This window comes from Culex quinquefasciatus, chromosome 3 (assembly GCF_015732765.1).
Source record: "Culex quinquefasciatus strain JHB chromosome 3, VPISU_Cqui_1.0_pri_paternal, whole genome shotgun sequence".
NCBI classification, from domain to species: Eukaryota; Metazoa; Arthropoda; class Insecta; order Diptera; family Culicidae; genus Culex; species Culex quinquefasciatus.
The window spans coordinates 20,136,240-20,156,340 of NC_051863.1; the positions used below are offsets into that span (position 1 = coordinate 20,136,240).

General features: G+C 36.9%; 3 protein-coding genes across 8 annotated transcripts in view; 2 read left to right on the forward strand and 1 right to left on the reverse strand.

Annotated features, from left to right (window-relative positions):
- LOC6033089 (AP-1 complex subunit gamma-1) overlaps positions 1-2,383 on the forward strand; it is a 109,262-nt gene extending 106,879 nt beyond the window's left edge. For both annotated transcript variants that reach the window (XM_038260492.1, XM_038260493.1), the window contains 3 exons: positions 1,093-1,351; positions 1,412-1,738; positions 1,797-2,383. In XM_038260492.1, the coding sequence (XP_038116420.1) occupies positions 1,093-1,351; positions 1,412-1,738; positions 1,797-2,018 (808 nt within the window). In that variant the 3' untranslated portion in view covers positions 2,019-2,383. The remainder of the gene's footprint in view (positions 1-1,092; positions 1,352-1,411; positions 1,739-1,796) is intronic.
- On the reverse strand, positions 2,235-8,441 carry LOC6033088 (dynein light chain roadblock-type 2). The gene is made up of 3 exons (XM_001843535.2): positions 8,251-8,441; positions 8,105-8,183; positions 2,235-2,639 (listed from the first exon to the last, which is right to left on the reverse strand). Exons 1-3 carry the CDS (start codon positions 8,251-8,253, stop codon positions 2,428-2,430), a joined length of 294 nt encoding a protein of 97 aa, XP_001843587.1. The 5' UTR covers positions 8,254-8,441; the 3' UTR covers positions 2,235-2,427.
- Positions 8,442-12,957: 4,516 nt separating this feature from the next.
- LOC6033086 (dystrobrevin beta) overlaps positions 12,958-20,101 on the forward strand; it is a 79,195-nt gene continuing 72,051 nt past the window's right edge. For all 5 annotated transcript variants that reach the window (XM_038260450.1, XM_038260452.1, XM_038260449.1 and 2 more), the window contains exon 1: positions 12,958-13,261. The gene's annotated coding sequence lies outside the window, so the exon portion shown is untranslated. The remainder of the gene's footprint in view (positions 13,262-20,101) is intronic.

Consider the following 20,101-nt stretch of genomic DNA (forward strand, 5'->3'; position numbering starts at 1 on the left):
TCCGGATGGCTTCGGACACTCTTTTGAGGGGTATCAATCAACTTTTCAGAGCCAGTAGATGTTTTTTGACTTGTCGCACTATGGGAATTACAGATCACATTTTTCTTCCATGAACCATGTTCCGGATTCGACGGTTCCAGGTGGCCAAAGTGTCCGGATGGCTTCGGGCACTCTTTTGAGGGGTAGCAATCAACTTTTCAGAGCCAGTAGATGTTTTTTGACATGTCGCACTATGGGAATTACAGATAACATTTTTCCACCATGAACCATGTTCCGGTTTCACCGGTTCCAGGTGGCCAAATTGTCCGGATGGTCTCAGAAAGTCTTTTGAGTGATAGCAATCATCTTTTCAGAGCCAGTAGATATTTTTTGACATGTCGCATGATATATTTCTGTGACTTCTAGATTTTGTCCCCCACGGTTGTACTACGGAACCGGTTCCGGTGGTCCCAGGGCTATGTGGAGGGGTCATCATATGCCATATACGCATAGGAGTATTTGTTTTTGATAATACTTCAGTTTTTCCACTAAAACTTTATACTGTTAAAGAAAAATATTAAGTAAACATAAAGTGACCCCACTGGCCAAAACAAAGGTACCCCAAGGGAATCTGCGATAAATCCGGAACAATCCGGAATTCTGACCCAACTCAAAGTTCATTTGAAACTATACTAAAAACTGGATCTGCTCTGAAAGTTTCATCAAAATTGGTTGAAACCAACCGGAGATATGATTTTTTACATTTTAAAATGTTGTTTCTAAGAGAGCATGGCCTTTTGGGTGTTAATGACCAAAATGATCAAAATGACAAAAAAATACACAAAATCAAAATCACCAAAAGAACTAAATGACCAACAACGATTTTTGAAATCGACTGATTTTATGGAGAAATGCTGGAACATCCATACGCTTATATGAAGAGTGATGGAAAATTATTTCCTGATCAATCATATCCTCAAACTTGTTTTGTTTGCACAGAAATTCCCCCAAGGAATATGCGCAAACTTATCACTTCTCACCAAACATTTTGATGGGGGTCAGCTGAGTCGAGAAAATAACAAAACTTTTCAATTCCGTTGCTCCCTCTTCCAGCAACATCCAAAACATCATCAACACGTTCCGCGTGCACCTGAACGTGGACCTGCAGCAGCGCGCCGTCGAGTTCAGCACGCTCTTCACCAGCTACAGCCACCTGCGGGCCGCCCTGCTCGAGAAGATGCCCACGCTCAAGATCTCCGACATGGCCAGCTCGGAGTACAACTCGGACTTTACCGCCTCCTCGGAGGACGCGCAACCGTCGATGGCTTCGCCGAGTGCGGAGTCCACCAGCACCCCGCTGGAGGATCGATCGGTGAGTTCCTTTTTTTTGCGGATTTGATAACGATGATTTGATTTGTTTCTTATTTCGTAGAATCAAGACATTCTGCTGGATCTGCTGGGCGGTGACTCGTTCGGGAGTGGATCAAATACTAGTACGGCGACTACTCCCAGTCCGCTGCAGCAATCGGCGCCGAACGCGGACTTTCTGGACCTGCTCGGGCTGGGTGTGAACGGGAATACGATTCCTTCGACGGTGGTCAGCAGCTCGGTTCCGGACGTTGGCGCCACCACAATCACGGTCTTCAGCCGGGACAACATCGACATTCGGTTCTTCATCCGGAAGGAGGCGGATTACGCCGTGGTCACCGTCAAGACGACCAACAACTCGCTCAACATGCTGGACAAGTACATGTTTCAGGTTTGTGGATTTTTCATCTGGTATTTCAGTTCCGGACTAATCACGGCTTCTCTTCCAGGTGGCCGTCCCGAAGGCCTTCCGCATCCGCATGCAGGAACCGTCGAGCACGGTCATGCTGCCGGGCGAGTCCATCGTGCAGGACATCCACGTGGAGCGGCTGAACGCGACCGTCACCGGCGTCGGGCTGCGCATGAAGGTGCGCTTCTCGTACGAGATCGGCAACTACTCGATGATGGAGCAGACCGACGTGAACGAGTTCCCGCCGGATCTGTTCATTTAGTGGACCGACGACGGTCACCTTAGGCTACACCACAGGTCAAGCAGAACCGCCGATTGCTCAACAACTCTAGACGAGACTACACAACAACAACAGATCAACAGAAACAACAACCCAGGGCACAATATTTGGAACGATAGTCAAGACTTCTTCTTAGGGACACACATTGCCGTCTCCAGGCTTACGGATACTTTTAGAGAACCAGTGAAACAGGCTCAATCAGTAGTACTTCTACAACTAAACGACACAGTTGTGATTTTAGCAAATGGAAATAAAATGAAGATTTTTACTCGGTTACACAAATAGCAGCAGCTACTAGCAGGCCAGCAGCGTTACAGCGTTTTAAATAAATACCAATTTTCAATCGTTTTCGGCGCCCGGCGTGCCACATTCTACTCACGAAAGAACCACCCTAATCCGTCGGGTTCTGGATCACAATCAGCAGAAAGTCCTTGTCGGGGGCGACCATGATCTCGTGCTTCTTGGAGCGCACGCGCAAAAAGGTAAGGTCGTTGGACGGGTCCAGGTCGCGGACGACGCTGCGCGCCTTGTCCGACAGTTGGCTCATCAGGCCGGCGTACTGGACGGTGGTCGTGTTGTCCAGCGTGCTTTTGACCGGGATGCCTGTCAGAGGGGGAGAGACAATAGGATTTATTGTTGAGATTTGAAAACAGAAAGGTTTAAATTTTGCACTGTTAATGATTTATTAAAGTTTATTCTCAAGAATTTTTATCGAAATAACAATAAAAAAAAAGTTATTTAAAGAAACACAAATTATAAATTAAATAGCTACTAGCTCAATCTGGTGGTCTATTTTGAAATCAACCAAAATCAGAGTGTGAGTAAAAAGTAGGGTGGCTCAATATGGTCAGAACGAGCCACGTAGCCCAGTGGTAACGCATCCGTTTCGTAAGCGGCAAATTGAGGTTCAAATCCCGGCCCCGACCAACACACCTGGTGATTTTTTTCCCTTCTGTAATCGATTGCTTAGTAAAGGGAAGGTAGTGTATCGTCGTCACAAACTGGACCTTATCATAGGGACGTGGCGTTACATCGTGCTGCCATCTGGTGTTTTTAAGTGCAAGAGTGGAAAAGCGCTGAGTCATCGTCTAAAAATAGAAAACGAAGTTGACTTTATAGCTGTCGGCCACCATTGCTAGTACCAACCACTAGTGTCTTCCTTTTATCTACAAGGACTTCGCCGCCCTGGGCTTCTAAGTGTATGAAAGTATGGCACGGAGCGACGGCGCCGAATACCCATATTTACACAAAGAATTCTAAAAATAGACGGCGTCCTATCTCGCCCAGCAAAATGAAGTCGATAAAGTAGTTGGTTTCGATGAGAAAAAGTGGAAAATGTGGTCTAAAAATAGCGACGCCATCCCCCTATGACACCTTAGCACCTTAGGCAGACAACCTATGGAATGTTAATATTAAGTTGATAAAAAAAACTGTCACTGAACCCGCTTTGTAACCCCGATACTCTTCACGGGTGTTCCCCTCAGAAACAGGGAAAGATTTACTTTACTTTACTCAACATGGTCGATTTTTCAAAACAAGTATTGTTTCGGTTGCGTTTATTTCGCCTAAATTCCAAAAATTGGGAGCGAATGGTTGCGTCCACACTTTGCGCATTTTGCATGGGAATTAGCGTGATTCACGGAAATGTGAAAAAGACAAAAGTTGTTAAAAACTATGTACCCTTAAAATTTTTGCACTTTTGGTCAAGGATTAGTGGATTTTGATTTGAGAGACAAAAAACGTAAAACTTCACCAAATCATCTTATTCTCAGGTAAGTTCATAGGTTTTGATCCGGAGAACAACTTTGTACACAGAAAAAAATATGTAAATTTACACAGCACGTAATTACTGTTTCTTATGTAAATTCACTCAATGTAATGTTGAAATATGATGTAAAGAGTAAAAAGTCATGGAAATTACTCCAATGTAAATCTAAATCTAATGTAAATCATGAATCTAATGGAAACGTTGAGCATGGAATCTCAAATCTGATGAATTTCTACCCGTGTTCGGCTTCCTGTAAATTCCTATTTAATGTAAATCATATATCTAATGTATTTCTGCCAAACGTTGACTTCAAAACTACCCGAATTAAAAATAGTAATATTTGGTTCTCTTTCTATCGCTCTCATACTTCGCTGGCCCACTGCCTGAGCCTCGCCCTGAACAAGTTGATGCTTTAGCCGCTCGTTTATAAAATGCGAAGATGGCTCAGTCGGCAGCGGGTAGCAGCAGCAACACCGAACAATCTAGCCGTCGTCCGTTCGATTCCAGTCCAGCGTTATTCCACTTGGCCGTCGACGAGAAAGCGTCCCTTACCTGTGAAACAACTTTTTTTTTTTTTTTTTGAAGGGTGATCCAGCCGCACATCGTTGATGTCGAAACCTCTAAACTGGGCCCTCGTCCTGTCACGTCCGTCAGTAGTCTTGTCGTACATTACAACTAGAATCAGATCTGCCAATGAATTAGTACACTTCGACCAAGTAAACACTGACGCTGTATGGATCTGACTCTAGAATAAATGCACAGTTGTGTGTTATTCATAAGTCCAAAATGTTCAATTATTCATATTAGTCCAAATATTCATTTGCGGATAACTACCTAACTTGAATTGAATACAAGATTTAAAGCAACCTATCCGAAAGCTACTCTTATCTCAAATCCCCGACATTTTAATTATTAACCAAAAAAAAAACGTTTCTTTTAAAAACTGTCTGGCTTCTTTTAAAAAACAAAAAAAAAATAACAGTTGATATTTTACAAGTCGTGAAATGAAAAAGAGACGACCATTTGTTCGTCAGAATTCCAGTAGATCCTCGATTCGCAACAATGGTCGATACAATCATAATCCGACAACCGTTAGTTCAACAGATCAACGAATTTAGTCCGATATCATTTCACTATTGATTGATCGAGACTCTATGGAAATTTTGACAAATCAGAATGGTTTTTATGCTACTTGAATGAAAATCACCGATTCTGATAGAATTACTAAATTCACTGTTACTAATTTTGTCCCTAAATAACTAAAGGCAAGGTATAAAAAGTTGATATTTATAGTTAAAATCCTAAATTCTACAAACACTATTTTTTTAAACCCGCATCCTAACCTGACACCCACATTAAGATAGGGAAAAATCACATATGTAGCGGTTCATTGTACAAATGTGATATTTCCACTATCAGAGAACCTCCTTGTCTCGATGACAGCTTACCGGCCATCGATTAAGCCCTGAGACTACGCCAAAGTGGGTTCTCGCAGCATGAAGTGGTGTCCATGTGTAAAAATGGAAGCTTCAGCAATATACTGAACACTTCGATTTTAATTCCACATCGAATCAAATCATACTCTTTGCCAAACAAGCATCAAACCTATGACACTCATTATGACAAAGCCCAGGGCCTTAGCTGTGAAACAACTTTTTAAAATCATAATTTCCTTTTGCTGCCCGTTTCACTCATTTTAAAATAGAACATAGGCCACACCTTTTTCCTACTGCAATCCAAGTCGAGCTTCTCATTCCCATTGGCCAATCAGAATTAGTTGATTTGAACTAATGTAAATTCAAAACTAATGTAAATTCCAAAACTAATGTAAATTTTCAATACTAATGTATATTTCCAATGAATCTAATGTAAATTTCCAATGAACCTAATGTAAATATACATCATTTATCATGATACCTTTTGATACATGATAAATAATGTAAATTTACAGAAATATTTTTTTCTGTGTAGAACATCACAAAGCGCTGGGAATCGATCCGGAAGTGCAGTTGAAGTGCATATTTTTTTGAAGGCTGATTAGTTTAGTTTCAATAGTTTAGTGACAAATAAAATTGAAATTTTAACAACTACTTAAAAACAGGACAAATGATTAAAAGTTAGTCAATCAACTAATTTTAACATCCATTTTTCTATGCTTCAGTAATCAGATAACTTAAACCTCACATAACTTGAATAAGTTTTTGGCATCCCGACTTTTCGACACATTTCGTCTATTCAAAAATAACTGGCAAATAGGGTGAAAATTCAAAATATTGAAAAATCTTGCATTTCTGCTTTCCCTGAAGTCCAATATTTCATTGTCTTCATTTATCTAAATTGTTGTTACCAATCACGGGATGGCACAGTAGTGAGTAAATTGATGTTAGGGGCAGTTCTAACTTCCTCTACCTCCCTTTAGTCTCTTTACATAAATGCTGGAGAAATACGAAAAAAGCCGATAATTTTTTTGAGTTGAAAAAAATTATTAAAAAAAACAGATAACCGTTGATTTTTTTTTAACAAAACACGAAATGTAAAACAATAGCTATTCTCTCCAGCTACCTTTTGACACTACGTGTTTTGTTGAAAAGTTTCCCAATCTCTTTCTCGCGCTCTTTCATTGCGGTATTCTGAGAAAACAAGAGAATCTTCGGCGAGAGAATGCTCACTCTTTTATCACGAGATGAAAGAAGAGAACTCACAAGCTATAGAGACGGTCACTATTTTGTTGCAGGAATCATCAAATGATAGTTTTTTTTTCTATCACTCACAATATTGAGTTAAAGTCGGTATAGAAAAAAGTACTTATCTACAGGTAAAGCACTGATGCATCATCTTAAATTTCTTTTTTTCCTAAATTCGATATTTTGGGACCAAAGTAAAGCTGTTGCAGAAATATTAGACTGAAATTTTTCCAATTACTATTTTTTTTATATATAAAGATAAAGACAACAGTCTTTGCAGACCAATTACTGATGTTAAACCGGACCAAGAATTCCGGATGCACAGATTTGTTTGTGTTTCACAGTCATTTGAACTTGTGTCAGACCTTTTTTGAGGTGCACAGACTTTATAAAAACTTAAATTTTAATTATTATTTTATAAAAACATCAATCAAAACATATTTCGTTAGTTGAAATATTTAAATTTTAGACAAGTGCACAGACATACAAAGACTTTTTTACAGATATTTTTAAAATCCATTTGGCATCCCTCTGGGAGTTTTAGATGTATTTTATTATATTTCTACACTGCACAGTGTTCGGAGTGGCAAAATTAAGTGGAATAAATTTTTAACTCCTTTATTTGACGTCCTAGCCAAATGGTGTCTTCGGAAGAGTTGTTGTACATACTTGATAGGGGCTAGCTTTTGCAGTTATTGACATACAGGGTGCCGACCTTGCAGAGTGTCAACCAGAATCTAATTTTTTTAGATGACGTTATCCAGGTTTTTAAGCGAAAATGACGTTCGAAAGTTGAACGCCCGAAATGTCAAAATCACGCAGTTGTACCAACATTACGAAAAAAGTGTGCCATGGCATGACAGCCACATTTTTTTTTCTAATATTGGTGCTACTGCGCGATTTTGACATTTCGGACGTTCACCATTCGAACGCCATCTTCGCTTAAAAACCTCGATAGGGCTTCGGAATCTTCGGCAAAGTTGAAGAAGATAACATTTCATGAAAGTTTTGTCGAAGACGCCAAATTTGTAGCTCCTTATATACGCCACTTAGCAAAAATTGTCGAAAAAAGCCACTTTTTAATCAAAAACAGCTCTTTTAATCGCAACCAATCTTTCGACTTTCAGCTTTCGACAGATCCTGGAGAGTGCCTTAGGTTAGATTACGCCTAGCACTGTTCTTGTCATTTATTAACATTTGTAGTATGCCATAGAATGCATTCAAACATCACAGACATTAATGCGGCCAACCCTACTGCATAAAGTTCTAGCGCAGAGAGATGATTCGTCGAAGTGGGTTGAGTTTAGGCACGGAGTGCTCAACGTCCCTTAACGAATAGTTACACTAACTCAGTTTGTATGGATTATTTATTTCAATTTTATTTTTATTATATTTTATTTTACTTCTTTGTCCAAATAAAAAGTTGCAAACAAAATAAACGCACATATTACAACACAACAATTTTTGGGAGATTTCATAAAAGTCATCACCCTATCCGTAACGGGACTATGACATCATTACAGCGAGAGAACTTCCAACAAAACTCTTCCCTGCCGAATCGGATCCGCAAAACCAAATCTGGCCAACCCCAGAGAGGGAAAGGAAGTTCCACCTACCTTCATTGTTGACGACGATCGTTCCGACGACGCCCTTGTGCGACTGGATTCGCTTCAGAGTTTCCTCCACTTCTTGAGACTAAAAAACAGAAAGAACCCCTTTTCATTCCACCTTCGCCGTCAAATTCAGCATTCTCGATACTCACCATGGTTGCTGGAATGTGCACGGAATAGTCGACTGTCCGGATGTTGAGCTGGTCCCAGATTCCGTCCGGTAAAACGTAGCAGATGCAGGACACTTTTTCGATCCACCGACGAGGAAAAAATCGGAAATGAAAAAAGTTAGCTGGTCTGTTTTGCTGTTGTTTTGGCAACTGAGTTGGCCGATGATGATGATGGGGAGCGTTCTTTTATTACGTAACGCGAAAAATCGGACTTTTGGACCCCCTCCCCCCCCCCCTCGTAACAAAATTTCCATACAAATTTTAAAAATTTTGTATGGAGCGTAACACGGCCTCCGACCCCCTCTCCCCCCCTACTGCGTTACGTAATAAAAGAACGCTCCCATGACGGTGCGGTCGATGATGACGTCAAAGTTTTGCGATTCGAAGGTAGGCCTGATCTGCCCTGAAAAATATTTTGTTTTATTTAGAAGAATGATGAAAAAAGACTAAATTAAAAATTTTGACTTCAAAAACTTATTAAAAATGTTAAAATTATGCGAATAAAATATTCAACACATTAAAAACATTATATTATTTTCAGTTTTATTTTTTTAATTCAAAAATGATGTTAAGTTCTGTTAAGGCGACGACTACCATCCATTGTCGAGATTTTTCGACGATATACATTTTGCTTTGTTTAGAACATTTTCACAAAAATAAGTTGTTAAGAATAATACCCTACACGCGTTGATACTTTTCGGTTAAAATTTTCCTATTCTTGACAAAGTTAAAGCACGTCCGTGGATAAAGAATTCCTAATTTAAATCATCATTAATCGATAATTCGTCGCTGTCGTGCTAACTTGTCGTACGTCGATTTTTGGCCAAATTGAGATAAGAACGCCATTTTGCGCAGCTCACAATGCTTGTCACAATGCCTCATCTTTTGACCTTCACAGATCCCCAAATTTCAATCCTCGATTTCAATCTCAGGGTTCAATAAAAACCGAAAAAAACTCCTTGCATTTCTGTCACTTTTCATATAAAAGAAGTTTCAATCTTGTCGTGCTATCTTGACAAAGCCTGACAATTGGGTCCTAAAATAAAGCTTAAATTGCTGATATTATTGTTTACAGCGATATAGCTTATTTTTCTGAGTACAATGACCCGTTGAACGACCACAAAGAGTTAAAAATTGATTTTTAAATCAATTTTGAAAAATTAACCTCGCGGTCGTTCTTGACAGAAAAGTTCCTACTTGACAGCTCGTTCCAAGGGGACCATAGTTGATCCATCAAAAAAAATTTGTGTTGTCAATTTTTTTTTTGCTTTAAAATGAAAAAAAAAATGATCAGAAATGGTTTTAATCGTGTTTTTTTACCGTTGTACATAAAAATTGACATAGGGCTTTAGTACCCAATTGATGTAAGTGCGACGATTGGCCAAAGGGATTAAAGGTCAGAACGCGTTTGACACACGTACATGCCCGACTACCGTAAACATTTGTAATTATAACTCTGAACTCCAGCAACCAATTTCAAACAAAATTCGGGACAATGCACAAAAATGGCAAAAAAAATAACAAGCCATAGTTTCAACATTACACATTCAAAAGTATTTTGAAATGCACTTTAAACTGGTTCAGTTGTTTTGCAATCATAAGCAGGCTTGCCACACGTACAGATATTTTTGGCACAGACCAAACACTCAATCAAGTATAACTTTAAAGAAAAACATTTTTATCAAAAACTAAACAAGTAAAAAGATGCAAAAAATGTTTATCTTTTTAGTGCAGTTTACAAAAACTACTCAAGTGTATTTTAACTGTAAAAATAATTAGTTTGAGTGTTTGGTATGTGCCAAAAATATCTGTACATGTGGCAACGCTGATCATAAGTTTAAAAAAATGTAAGATTGCGGTACTGCACATCGATTTTTTTTTTTTCTAAAATTCAAAAGATTTTTAAATAAACCCAAAAAGCTAAAAATGATTCTGAACTCAGGGGAACGCGTTTTAAATTAATTAAGCGTATTTTACTTAACGAAATTTTATGATTTTTTTTGCGCTTTGAATTTTGCATGGCCAGAAGGGGGGGGGGGTTACAAAAGCTTTAAATCATATTTGTACCAGCCTTAGGTCGTTAAATCTGTTATTTATTTAAAGTTGTTGTTCCCTCCCCTTTAAACATTCTCAAAAAAAAAACCAGATGCAAACCAAATTTTTACTAAATATTTAAATTCTCTTCGAAAAAAATTGAACATTTGTATATTTACGTATTTTTAGTATTTTAATCAAATATAGCACATTTGATTCGTTTTCAAATTATGAACTTGGCAACCACAGATCGGAAAAAGAGATGTTCATAAGTTTATTGATATTATGCTCATTGTTCCCAAGGGACCATCCATAAACAACATGGACAGTTTAGGGGGGGAGGGGTATGGCGATTGTCTGTAGGGATTATGGGTTGCAGGATTGAATATGTAATAAATTATTAAATGAGTATTTATTATAAGATTGATATAATTTATAAATAAGAGTTAAGAGCGCAACAAAAAGTGCGCACCTTCATGAATATTGCCTTGTTAGCTGATTGTGGATTGAGCGCGAGAGCGCGCTAGCGAGCTACGAGAGAGAACAACGAGCGAGAAAACAACGAGATGCGCGCGGCCGGCGAAAGAGAGAATGAAGATTGTCAAATCAGTTTTGTGGTTAATTTCTGTGGAATAAGACGTGTTGTTTGTTAAGCGGTGTATGCAATCGGTCAAGAAAAATTTCAAATGGGCAGGAGCGGCAGTGAAAGCAAGCCAGAGAGGGTGAAGAAAAGCCCCAAGAAAACGCTCCTTCTCCTTTGCTCTGCAGTTCGTAATGCTGTTTCTTGACCCCTTTCCTTCCGATCTCCATACTAGCCTTTAACTGCAAAATATCTGTGTTTTTATTATAAAAGAAAGTCCCCGATCACGACAGTCCACGATCCACACAAAAAAGTTTTTTTTTTTTTGTATGGACAACAAGGGGCTGGAAACTCTAATATTACTTAAGAATATTGAGTATACTAACGATATTCCAGTATACTTGTTAGTATACTAACCGAAAAGAAATAATCTGTTAGTATATTAAGATACTCTCAGTATATTGGACATGACTGAAAAATAAGTGTTATTAAAATGAAACTGGATTGAAATTCACCAAAATTCCATAATCTGTCGATTGACTCGTTTTTCAAAGTATTTGGTCATCCCGACTTAAAGAAATTTCAAAAATTTTAATAAAAATATTAGGTATATAAAAAAATACAATCTACTATAACAGTTTTGGGTTTCAAGTCATTTAAGTGCAAAATTAATTATCTCTTCAAAATTTATAAAAAAAATTCCCATAGTTTCCAAGGAATTTGATAAAACACTTGACTACCAAAATAGTACCAAAATGTGCCATCCTGATTTAGAAAATTTTCGACAATTTCAAGTCATTTCTATATGGGTTATATCAAAAATTATCAAAAATGTTTAAAATCAAGTTTGAAATATCCGGTTTTCAATGAAAGCATTCGCTTTGAGACATCATTTTAGCGCAAAATTAAGTGTTTTGTCAAAATTGGTCAAAATTTTCCCAAAGTTTCAGAGGATTTTCATAAAATAATGTAATACCAAAAGAATACCAAAATGTGGTGTTCGACCATTGACAAATTCAGCAATTTTGCAATATCCAAACAATACCTTAAATTTGTATGATACCGGATTTTGCTCTTGCATAATCCTTAAGACAAATTTTAAAAGGTCCAGGAATACCAAAATTTGGTATTGATACCAGAGAAAGGTATTATTTCCCTTGTTATTTACCCATGCTCGGGTTGGTAGTACATAGATGAAATATTGAGAAAACGTATTTGATAATGTATCAAGCAATAAACAATTCAAATTTGATTAAAATTGGGTCGCAAAACTCAAATTTGATGTTTAAAGTAAGAAATTATAAAATACGAAATAAATTGTTTTGATCCGTTATTCAATTATCCGAAATTCCTAAGGGACCATCCATAAACCACGTGGACACTTCAGTGGGGGTTATGGCGATTGTCCACGCTCCATACAAAAAAGATTTTTTGTATGGACAATTGTCCACGAGGGGGGGGGGGGTTTGAGATTTCCAAAAATGTGTCCACGTGGTTTGTGGATGGTCCCTAAGAAACCTTCGGATAACCGAGTCTGGACTATATTGCCATCCCTTTTTCCGATCGTCCTATTTTTAATTCCATCAATCAGGAATATAACGGCAGATTTGAATTTAATTATCATTCTGTGCTGGATGTGTTTAAAAATATAAAAATATAATAAAATTTGAGCGTTTAAACTAAGTCAATTTTTTTAATGTAATATGTATTAATACCAAATAACTTAAGAGAATAAAATGAAGAGAAAATGTAATCACCAAAAGACCACCCTAAAGTTTCAAAACATAACAGTCACCCCACAAAGCATAACGCCTCAAACTTCAAACTGGAAAAAATCAATGAATGAACGAGAGAGAGTGAGCAAGCGAGACGCCCCACCAACCAACGCCATTCATACGAAAGAGAGGGGTGGCGAACTTTACGAGTAAACAAACATTCCAGCATATACAGAAGACGGCATTACAATTTTATGCTCTCGCGCGGTGTTATGCTTGCTCTCTTTGCATAATTTACTCTCTCTCACAAACGCTCTCGCTCTCTTTTCGTAGTAAAAAAGTTTTGCTTGCTTTTCTGGAACACAGACAGAGTTGAGTTGAGTTTTAACTTTTGCACGGGTCGGTTCGGTTTTCTATATCCGGAGAGGAGCAATTCGCGAAATTTGCTGCTGTGCTAAATGGCGGAACTAGCCCCAAGGTGCACATTTTAAGGTGTTGTCATCGTTTGTTGATTGGTTCTGGCCGCCCTGCGGGGATCTCTTTTGGCGTAAGCCCGGAAAAGGAAGAGCCAAGGATACTTTTGCAGATTTTGAAAAAGTTGCTCCAGGACACCTGCGAGTTTCCCAGATTTCGATCCACGGAAGATTTTCACCTAGTTTAAAAGGTATCAGCAATCGTGTCCTTAAAAATAGTGTTAAAATTAGGCTTTTTCAAATTCTTTTGCGTTAATTCAACCGGAAGTCAATGATTAGCACCCCTATCACAAGTGAATCCCCGATTTTGCGGTAAAATTTTCGGCCAAAAAAGCAAAACCACAAAAGTCCTTAAGAAAAAAATAAGTGTCCCGTTTCACTTTTAATCCTTTCACCCCCAAATCGTCGTCGCCGTCGTCGAGTTCCAGTGGCACTTTTAAGGATCCCTCCCTTTCCCTCCAAAGGAATCCGCTCCGGAGTGTGTGTGGGGTTCAGGAAGTGAAAAATTCAGTACACGCAAAGCAGGCTGGGAGTAGGCAGTGTTAAAAGAAGAAAAAAGAAGAGGAGGAAAAAGTTGCGCCTAACGTCAAGTGTGTGACGGAAGAAGAGGAGAAAAAAAAATCCTGCGATTTCAGCAGCCAGCGAAAAGAGCCACCCGTGATCGTCGTCGTCGTCGTCGTCGTCGTCGTCGCTGTGTTATGTTGCGTGGTGTGTGTTCATAACATCAGCTCCACATGAACGTTAGTGGTAGTGTGGTGGGCTCTCTCTCGGTGGGTTGCTGCGAGCCGCACAGTGGGGCGTAATTTGTTGTCAGCGGTATCGATTTTTGTTCAGTAATGTTTTTATAATATGGCATATGTATTATGCTTTTGCTTTTTTATATGTCTAAGGCCGTTGGCAAAAAAGTATAAAAATTGAAATTACGAGTCATGGTTGTAGTAAACACACCTATAAAACCTTTTCTTTGCTCACCGTGAAGCCATTTTAAAATTGAATTTGCAAATCGTCGTCAAAAGACCTTCCGTTGCAAAATTCCAAACCAGACTGAAAACCTGACAGGCTGACACTCAATCACGATCATTCCCAGAGCTCACACACACTTACGAATCTCTCATATTCTCTCTCTGACGCAACGCGTTTCCAACCGTCATCGGCTGCGCTTGCATCGCAGCAATCATTGACTTCGTTCGTTCTCACTCTCACTTTGCGTTGCGCATACAAACGACGCACTCACACTCATACAGACAAACGCGCGTTGCTGGCCCATTGCATGGCACACGACCACGAGGTTGCTCTCGCTTCGTTCAATTTCGATTCTAACATTATAAAAGGTCATAAATGATTTATAGTATCTATTTTGCAATGCAATAATTAATTTACAAATATATTTTGCTAATATTGATTATCCCCGTCTTATTCTCTACATTATCCCCCTTCTACTCTTTTTTTTGCTTATTTTCTTTGATGTCTTTTGACTTTACAATATTTTAACATTAAGAGCCAATAAATCGTATGTTGTTTGAAAATTACCTTAACACTCTTGCGATTATAAAAATTATGCTGTTCTAAAATCTATGTTTTATTTTTGTCTAAACTGTAACCACCAAGAACATATACATATTTTTCATAGTTGTCTCAGCACGAATAACAATGTATATTTTTTTCTCTGATGATCATTTCTGATTCAAGTTTGATCAATGTATTTATTTTATTCACTCTTTGTGAAGCAGTAAACTTTTATATGTTCCCCACAATAGAGTTATCTAGGACTGATCTCACGCATACAAGCTTACCATTTGTTTTTACTGGCGGGTACAAATTTTATCCTGAAACCCTTCGTGTACGTACACGCAATACATGCGAAAGGAGATAACTCTATTTACTGATGATAATTCCCAGGCTAAAAAAAACTTCAAACTTACTGAAGTTCTCAAATATTCTTATACTTTTAATTATTCTCAGTCATCTTTAGCTTTAAATATTTTAGTGTAGGTTTCTTATAATTCCTCTTCAAACTAAGGGTTAAAGTTCCCTAATAAAATCAACAACAACAACAACTTTTAAACTGACTGACCGTATCAAATTATTGTACTTCCCAGAAATTCCGAAAAACAAAGTTGACAGCCATAGTCAGTTCTTCATCTCCTATAGTTTATTTTCTATGATTCCGATTTTCTGATTAATTTGTTTTCATTTCATTTATTAAACTCTTTTTTAACAGAATTTTATCATTTCTTACATTTTCTTTGAAATTGACTGAAATTTTGAAATTTATTTTCATCATTTAAAAACCACTTTTTTCATTCTATTTCTGCTTTTTCAGAAATTTAGTCAAGCTTACATTAAATACCGTGTCTGTAGTTATCATTTCTTTTAATTGACAGATATTTTGTTTTGTTTTCACATTGAGAAAAAAAATCACGTCTGCAGTCATCCAGAAGATCAGTTAAGAATATTCAAAATTATTCAAAATTCTTTTGTTTGCCTTTTTCTTGTGGAAAGCATTCTTTTATTTTAATTTTCATTTTCTTCATTTATCAAGCGTGCTGCGTAAAGATTTCACAGCTACCTATCATCTTTTTTTTTTTATTTGTTTTATTTTATCTTCAGAAATTCAGTCCAGAGACTTGCAAATCGTTCAACATAACTTCGCTTCTTTTTTTTTTTAACTTGCACTTCATCCGTTTTTTTTTAACCTACAGAGAAAAGTCACTTTTTCCTTTGTTCTCCTGTAATCCAGTTCAGAGTTCAAATATAAAACATGTAGATTTTCAAAAAATCGTTACTTGCATTTCTCTGACAGACATATCCATTCATTCCAAAATATGTTGGTATTTTCATTCTTCAAGAACGATCATTTCAGTACAAAGACTTTTAGCAGGATCATTCCAAATTATTTGTTTCCTTTTTTTGAAAATTATGTTTCAAGTTTCTTCAGAAACTCCGTCCAATAATTTAACGGAAAGCGTGTCGATTTTAAAAGTACAGTCCCTTTAATTTCAAATTATTTTGCTCTTTTGCCTTTTTCTTTTTTTTGCCTTGTACAACACAATCTCTTCTATTTTTTTAATTATTATTATTTCTTCGCAAACATAAGCATATAATAAAACATAAAGCATGTAGATTTCAAAAAAAATTATGCCAAGTGGGTCTCGTGGCGCAGGGGTAGCGAGTTTTTTTTTTCTCCATGAAATCTCATTTCATTTTCCTTAAACTGACAGTAACTTTCAAAACAAGTTCAAATTATTTTGCACTTGTTAAAAAAATCTTCACTATTACTTTACTCAGTTAAAAACCTTCCAAAATCAACCAAGTAACATCTGTACCCAATTCCTGTTTTCTTGTATTAAGAAAACAGAATTATCGTTTCTTATCCTGACAGAAATCTTTGAAATCATTCCAAATTATACAACTCTTTTTTTTTTCAGAAATTAATTTCAACAATCAATTATCTCATTAACAGAAATTCTTCAAGAACTTCGGTTCATTCGATTGTTTTCTTCTTCAATATTCTGTAGTTATCAAAATCATTCTATATTCTCCAGGTATATAGTTCAATAATAATGTAGAAACTATGTTTCGGTTACTTTCATTTCTTTGTTTTTATTTAAACTGACAGGATTTTTAAATTTATTCATAACAATTTTGCTCCTCTTGAGAAACGTACTTCTATTTGATTTTACTTCAGAAATTCCGTTCAATTATAAAATATAAGGCGTGTAGGTTTCCAAGCTACCGTTTCTTACATTTTCAGAGTTTACTATCAGAAATTTCTAAATTAATCCAAAATGTTTTGATCTGTCATTTAAAAAACTTCCTCATTTTTGCCTTAACGTTTTTTTATTTGTTTCCAACCTCTTCGGGATCAAATATAAAGCGTGTAATTTTCAAAACTTCCATTTTACACATTCCGCGTTTTCAACTCAACTCATTCCGATTTTCTCTTTTTTTTTTGAGAAAAACAATTTCATTTAGAAATTCTCGCCAATGAGCACCAGATGCTTTGACGCTGAAATTTCAATACTCTTCCTTTTATTAGAGCTTCTCTCCGAACTGCTCATGCTCAAACCATTTTTACATTTACATGATATTACGTCCAAGTTCCACGCTGTTGTTTTTATCCAATTCACGCTCATAATCAACTTGTTGAGGCATTCGTCAACAGTTTCATTGCATAGTTGAGGCATTCGTCAACTTATTTTTTCCTTTCTCCAGTTGAGGCATTCGTCAACTGTGTATTTTCGTACAGTTGAGGCATTCGTCAACTGTTTATTTTTCCGGACAGTTGAGGCTTCCGTAAACTGTCTCTATCATTTCATCACTCTGTCTCAAAGTTTTCCTCCCAATTCTTTAAATCCTTACCAAACTTACCCACCAACTGCGCCATGTAGTAAACACACCTATAAAACCTTTTCTTTGCTCACCGTGAAGCCATTTTAAAATTGAATTTGCAAATCGTCGTCAAAAGACCTTCCGTTGCAAAATTCCAAACCAGACTGAAAACCTGACAGGCTGACACTCAATCACGATCATTCCCAGAGCTCACACACACTTACGAATCTCTCATATTCTCTCTCTGACGCAACGCGTTTCCAACCGTCATCGGCTGCGCTTGCATCGCAGCAATCATTGACTTCGTTCGTTCTCACTCTCACTTTGCGTTGCGCATACAAACGACGCACTCACACTCATACAGACAAACGCGCGTTGCTGGCCCATTGCATGGCACACGACCACGAGGTTGCTCTCGCTTCGTTCAATTTCGATTCTAACATTATAAAAGGTCATAAATGATTTATAGTATCTATTTTGCAATGCAATAATTAATTTACAAATATATTTTGCTAATATTGATTATCCCCGTCTTATTCTCTACAATGGTTTCAACATTTGAATAAAAAAAGTGTTTTAAAATGGATTATACACCTGTCCAGTTGTTTTGCCATCATTAGTTTTTAAAATATCTAAGTACTGACGAAAATTGTGCATTGGAATTTCATTAAAATTCAAAACATTTTTAAACAAGCCCAAACAAGCTAAATATGATTATCAATGCAGAAAGGGGGTCGCCGCATAAACTTTGAAAAATATTTGCAACGGCCAAGTTATTTTTTCAAACGGGCGTAACCTTGCTTGTAATCGACAATGTTTAGAATTTTTCATTACAAAAAACCTATACATCCTTGTATGCTTGAACATTTTGACAAGACAGTAAGCAAGAGAGCAAATCTCATTCTTCCACATTTCTCACGTTTTTTTTTATGGCAATTAGTACTCATGAGGAATGAGTGAAGCTCTCTTGTTCACTGTCTTGAATATGGTTCGAACCAGTTTCTCGGTTGTAGAAAGTTGAAAAATTTCGAAAGACCACATTTTTTCATTAAATCATTGAATTTGCAAATTTCCGGTAGTACGTAGCATAACTGCAATGATGGCATTTTGTGATAATTTTTGCTTCGAAATTTCAAAAAGTGGGCTTGAAATGGAGCACCCGCAGTCGAGCAGTTTTTGACAGTTCGCTCCATAAGAAATACATTGTAGAAAAAAGCAAAAACTGCTCGAATGGAAGTGCTCCATTCTTCATACAAACTTTGGAAGAAACTATTTGCCTCTGTCTACTTTTTTTTAATTCAAGGTGCACGTGTTTCGCCTCCCCTCGAGTTGAACCTGCGCAGAAATTTTGTTGGTTGGTGTTATCAAAAGTCCTATACAAACCTTGGGATAGTCGAACTTCGGATACGGAGAGGATTCGTTATTCGAATTATCGAATCCGAATTCGCTGATTGGAACAACTGACAGCTGTCAAAAGCTTGAAACCACGTGCTCAGAAATCGTCGAACAATGTGTTTAAAATGTCAACTGGTTGACAACTGGTTTTAACGTTTGAGTGATTTTTAAATCAAATACGTTCGAATTAGCGGACATTCGAAGAAGCAAAATCTTAATTAATGAATCCGCTCTGTAATCGAAACTTCTGATAATTTAATCTGGCTCAAATTACCGAGTTGGCTAACTATGTGTTTCAATGAATGAAATTCAAGACTTTAACAAATTTGCAAGCTATCAAAATAAAACAAATTCCCGCTTATCTGTCCAAAACGGCGTAACTTTAATATTCACTGGTAATTTGACTCTTCTTTGACTCACTTGAACTCTTAAACTAAAATATCTCGGCTCTGGAGGGTCAAAATTACAAAAAAAAAACAAAAAAAAATGATGAATGAAATTTTTAAGTAAATTTGCATGGGGTCAAATACTGATAGATCGTCTTGATCCTGATGAAAGATCAAATTTTACAAATATTTTATTCCTAAACTTCTTAAGCGAACAACAAAAAGCTGCAAAAAAAAAAATTTCAGCAAGAGTCGTACATTTTTTCAACGAGGATTACTAATTTGGATAGATACGAGGAGTGCTGAAAAAATCATTTTTTTGCATTTCCGAATAACTCTTTTAGAATGTAATTTTATGTCAAACATCCATGTGTTCAAATTAAAAAAAAATGTTTTGTCGCTCGAGAATGACAGGAAAAGTAAGTAGTTTCACGGCGGAATTGCAAAAATATAAATTTTCATCTAACAGAAAACGAGTACTATTGATTGTAAACATTGTATTTTGTGTACTTCAACATTGTAAATAAATTTTGGCACTCAAGCTAATTACAAATTTGAAGATTTGAACCACAAGTTAGAAATACCCCTGGCACATCAGATTCAGCTGAAGCCTTTATTGATGTTGTGTACTTTTTTCACAGAACTATGTAACTGTTATTATGTATAAAGAATTAAGGATACTTTTTGCCTAAAATAAAAAAAATGAGATGGATAATTTTAGTTTTTTGTTCAGGCTTAACATTATTATTATAGTCCTCATTTTTGAGGAAATAGCCTAAAATGTTAACAAAAGACTGACGAAAAATGCAGGATGGTAGTCTCTCCTAAAAAAACTACAAAAATCATTTACTAAAACGGGTTTTTGCCTTCCTCACCTTACTGAGGAAAGGCTATAAAATCACTCGAAAAATGAACTTC

Coding starts and splice junctions, on each gene's coding strand:
- LOC6033088 (XM_001843535.2), bottom strand. Junction 2,640..8,104: donor GATCGTCGTCAACAATGAAG/GTAGGTGGAACT, acceptor CCCCTCTGACAG/GCATCCCGGTCAAAAGCACG.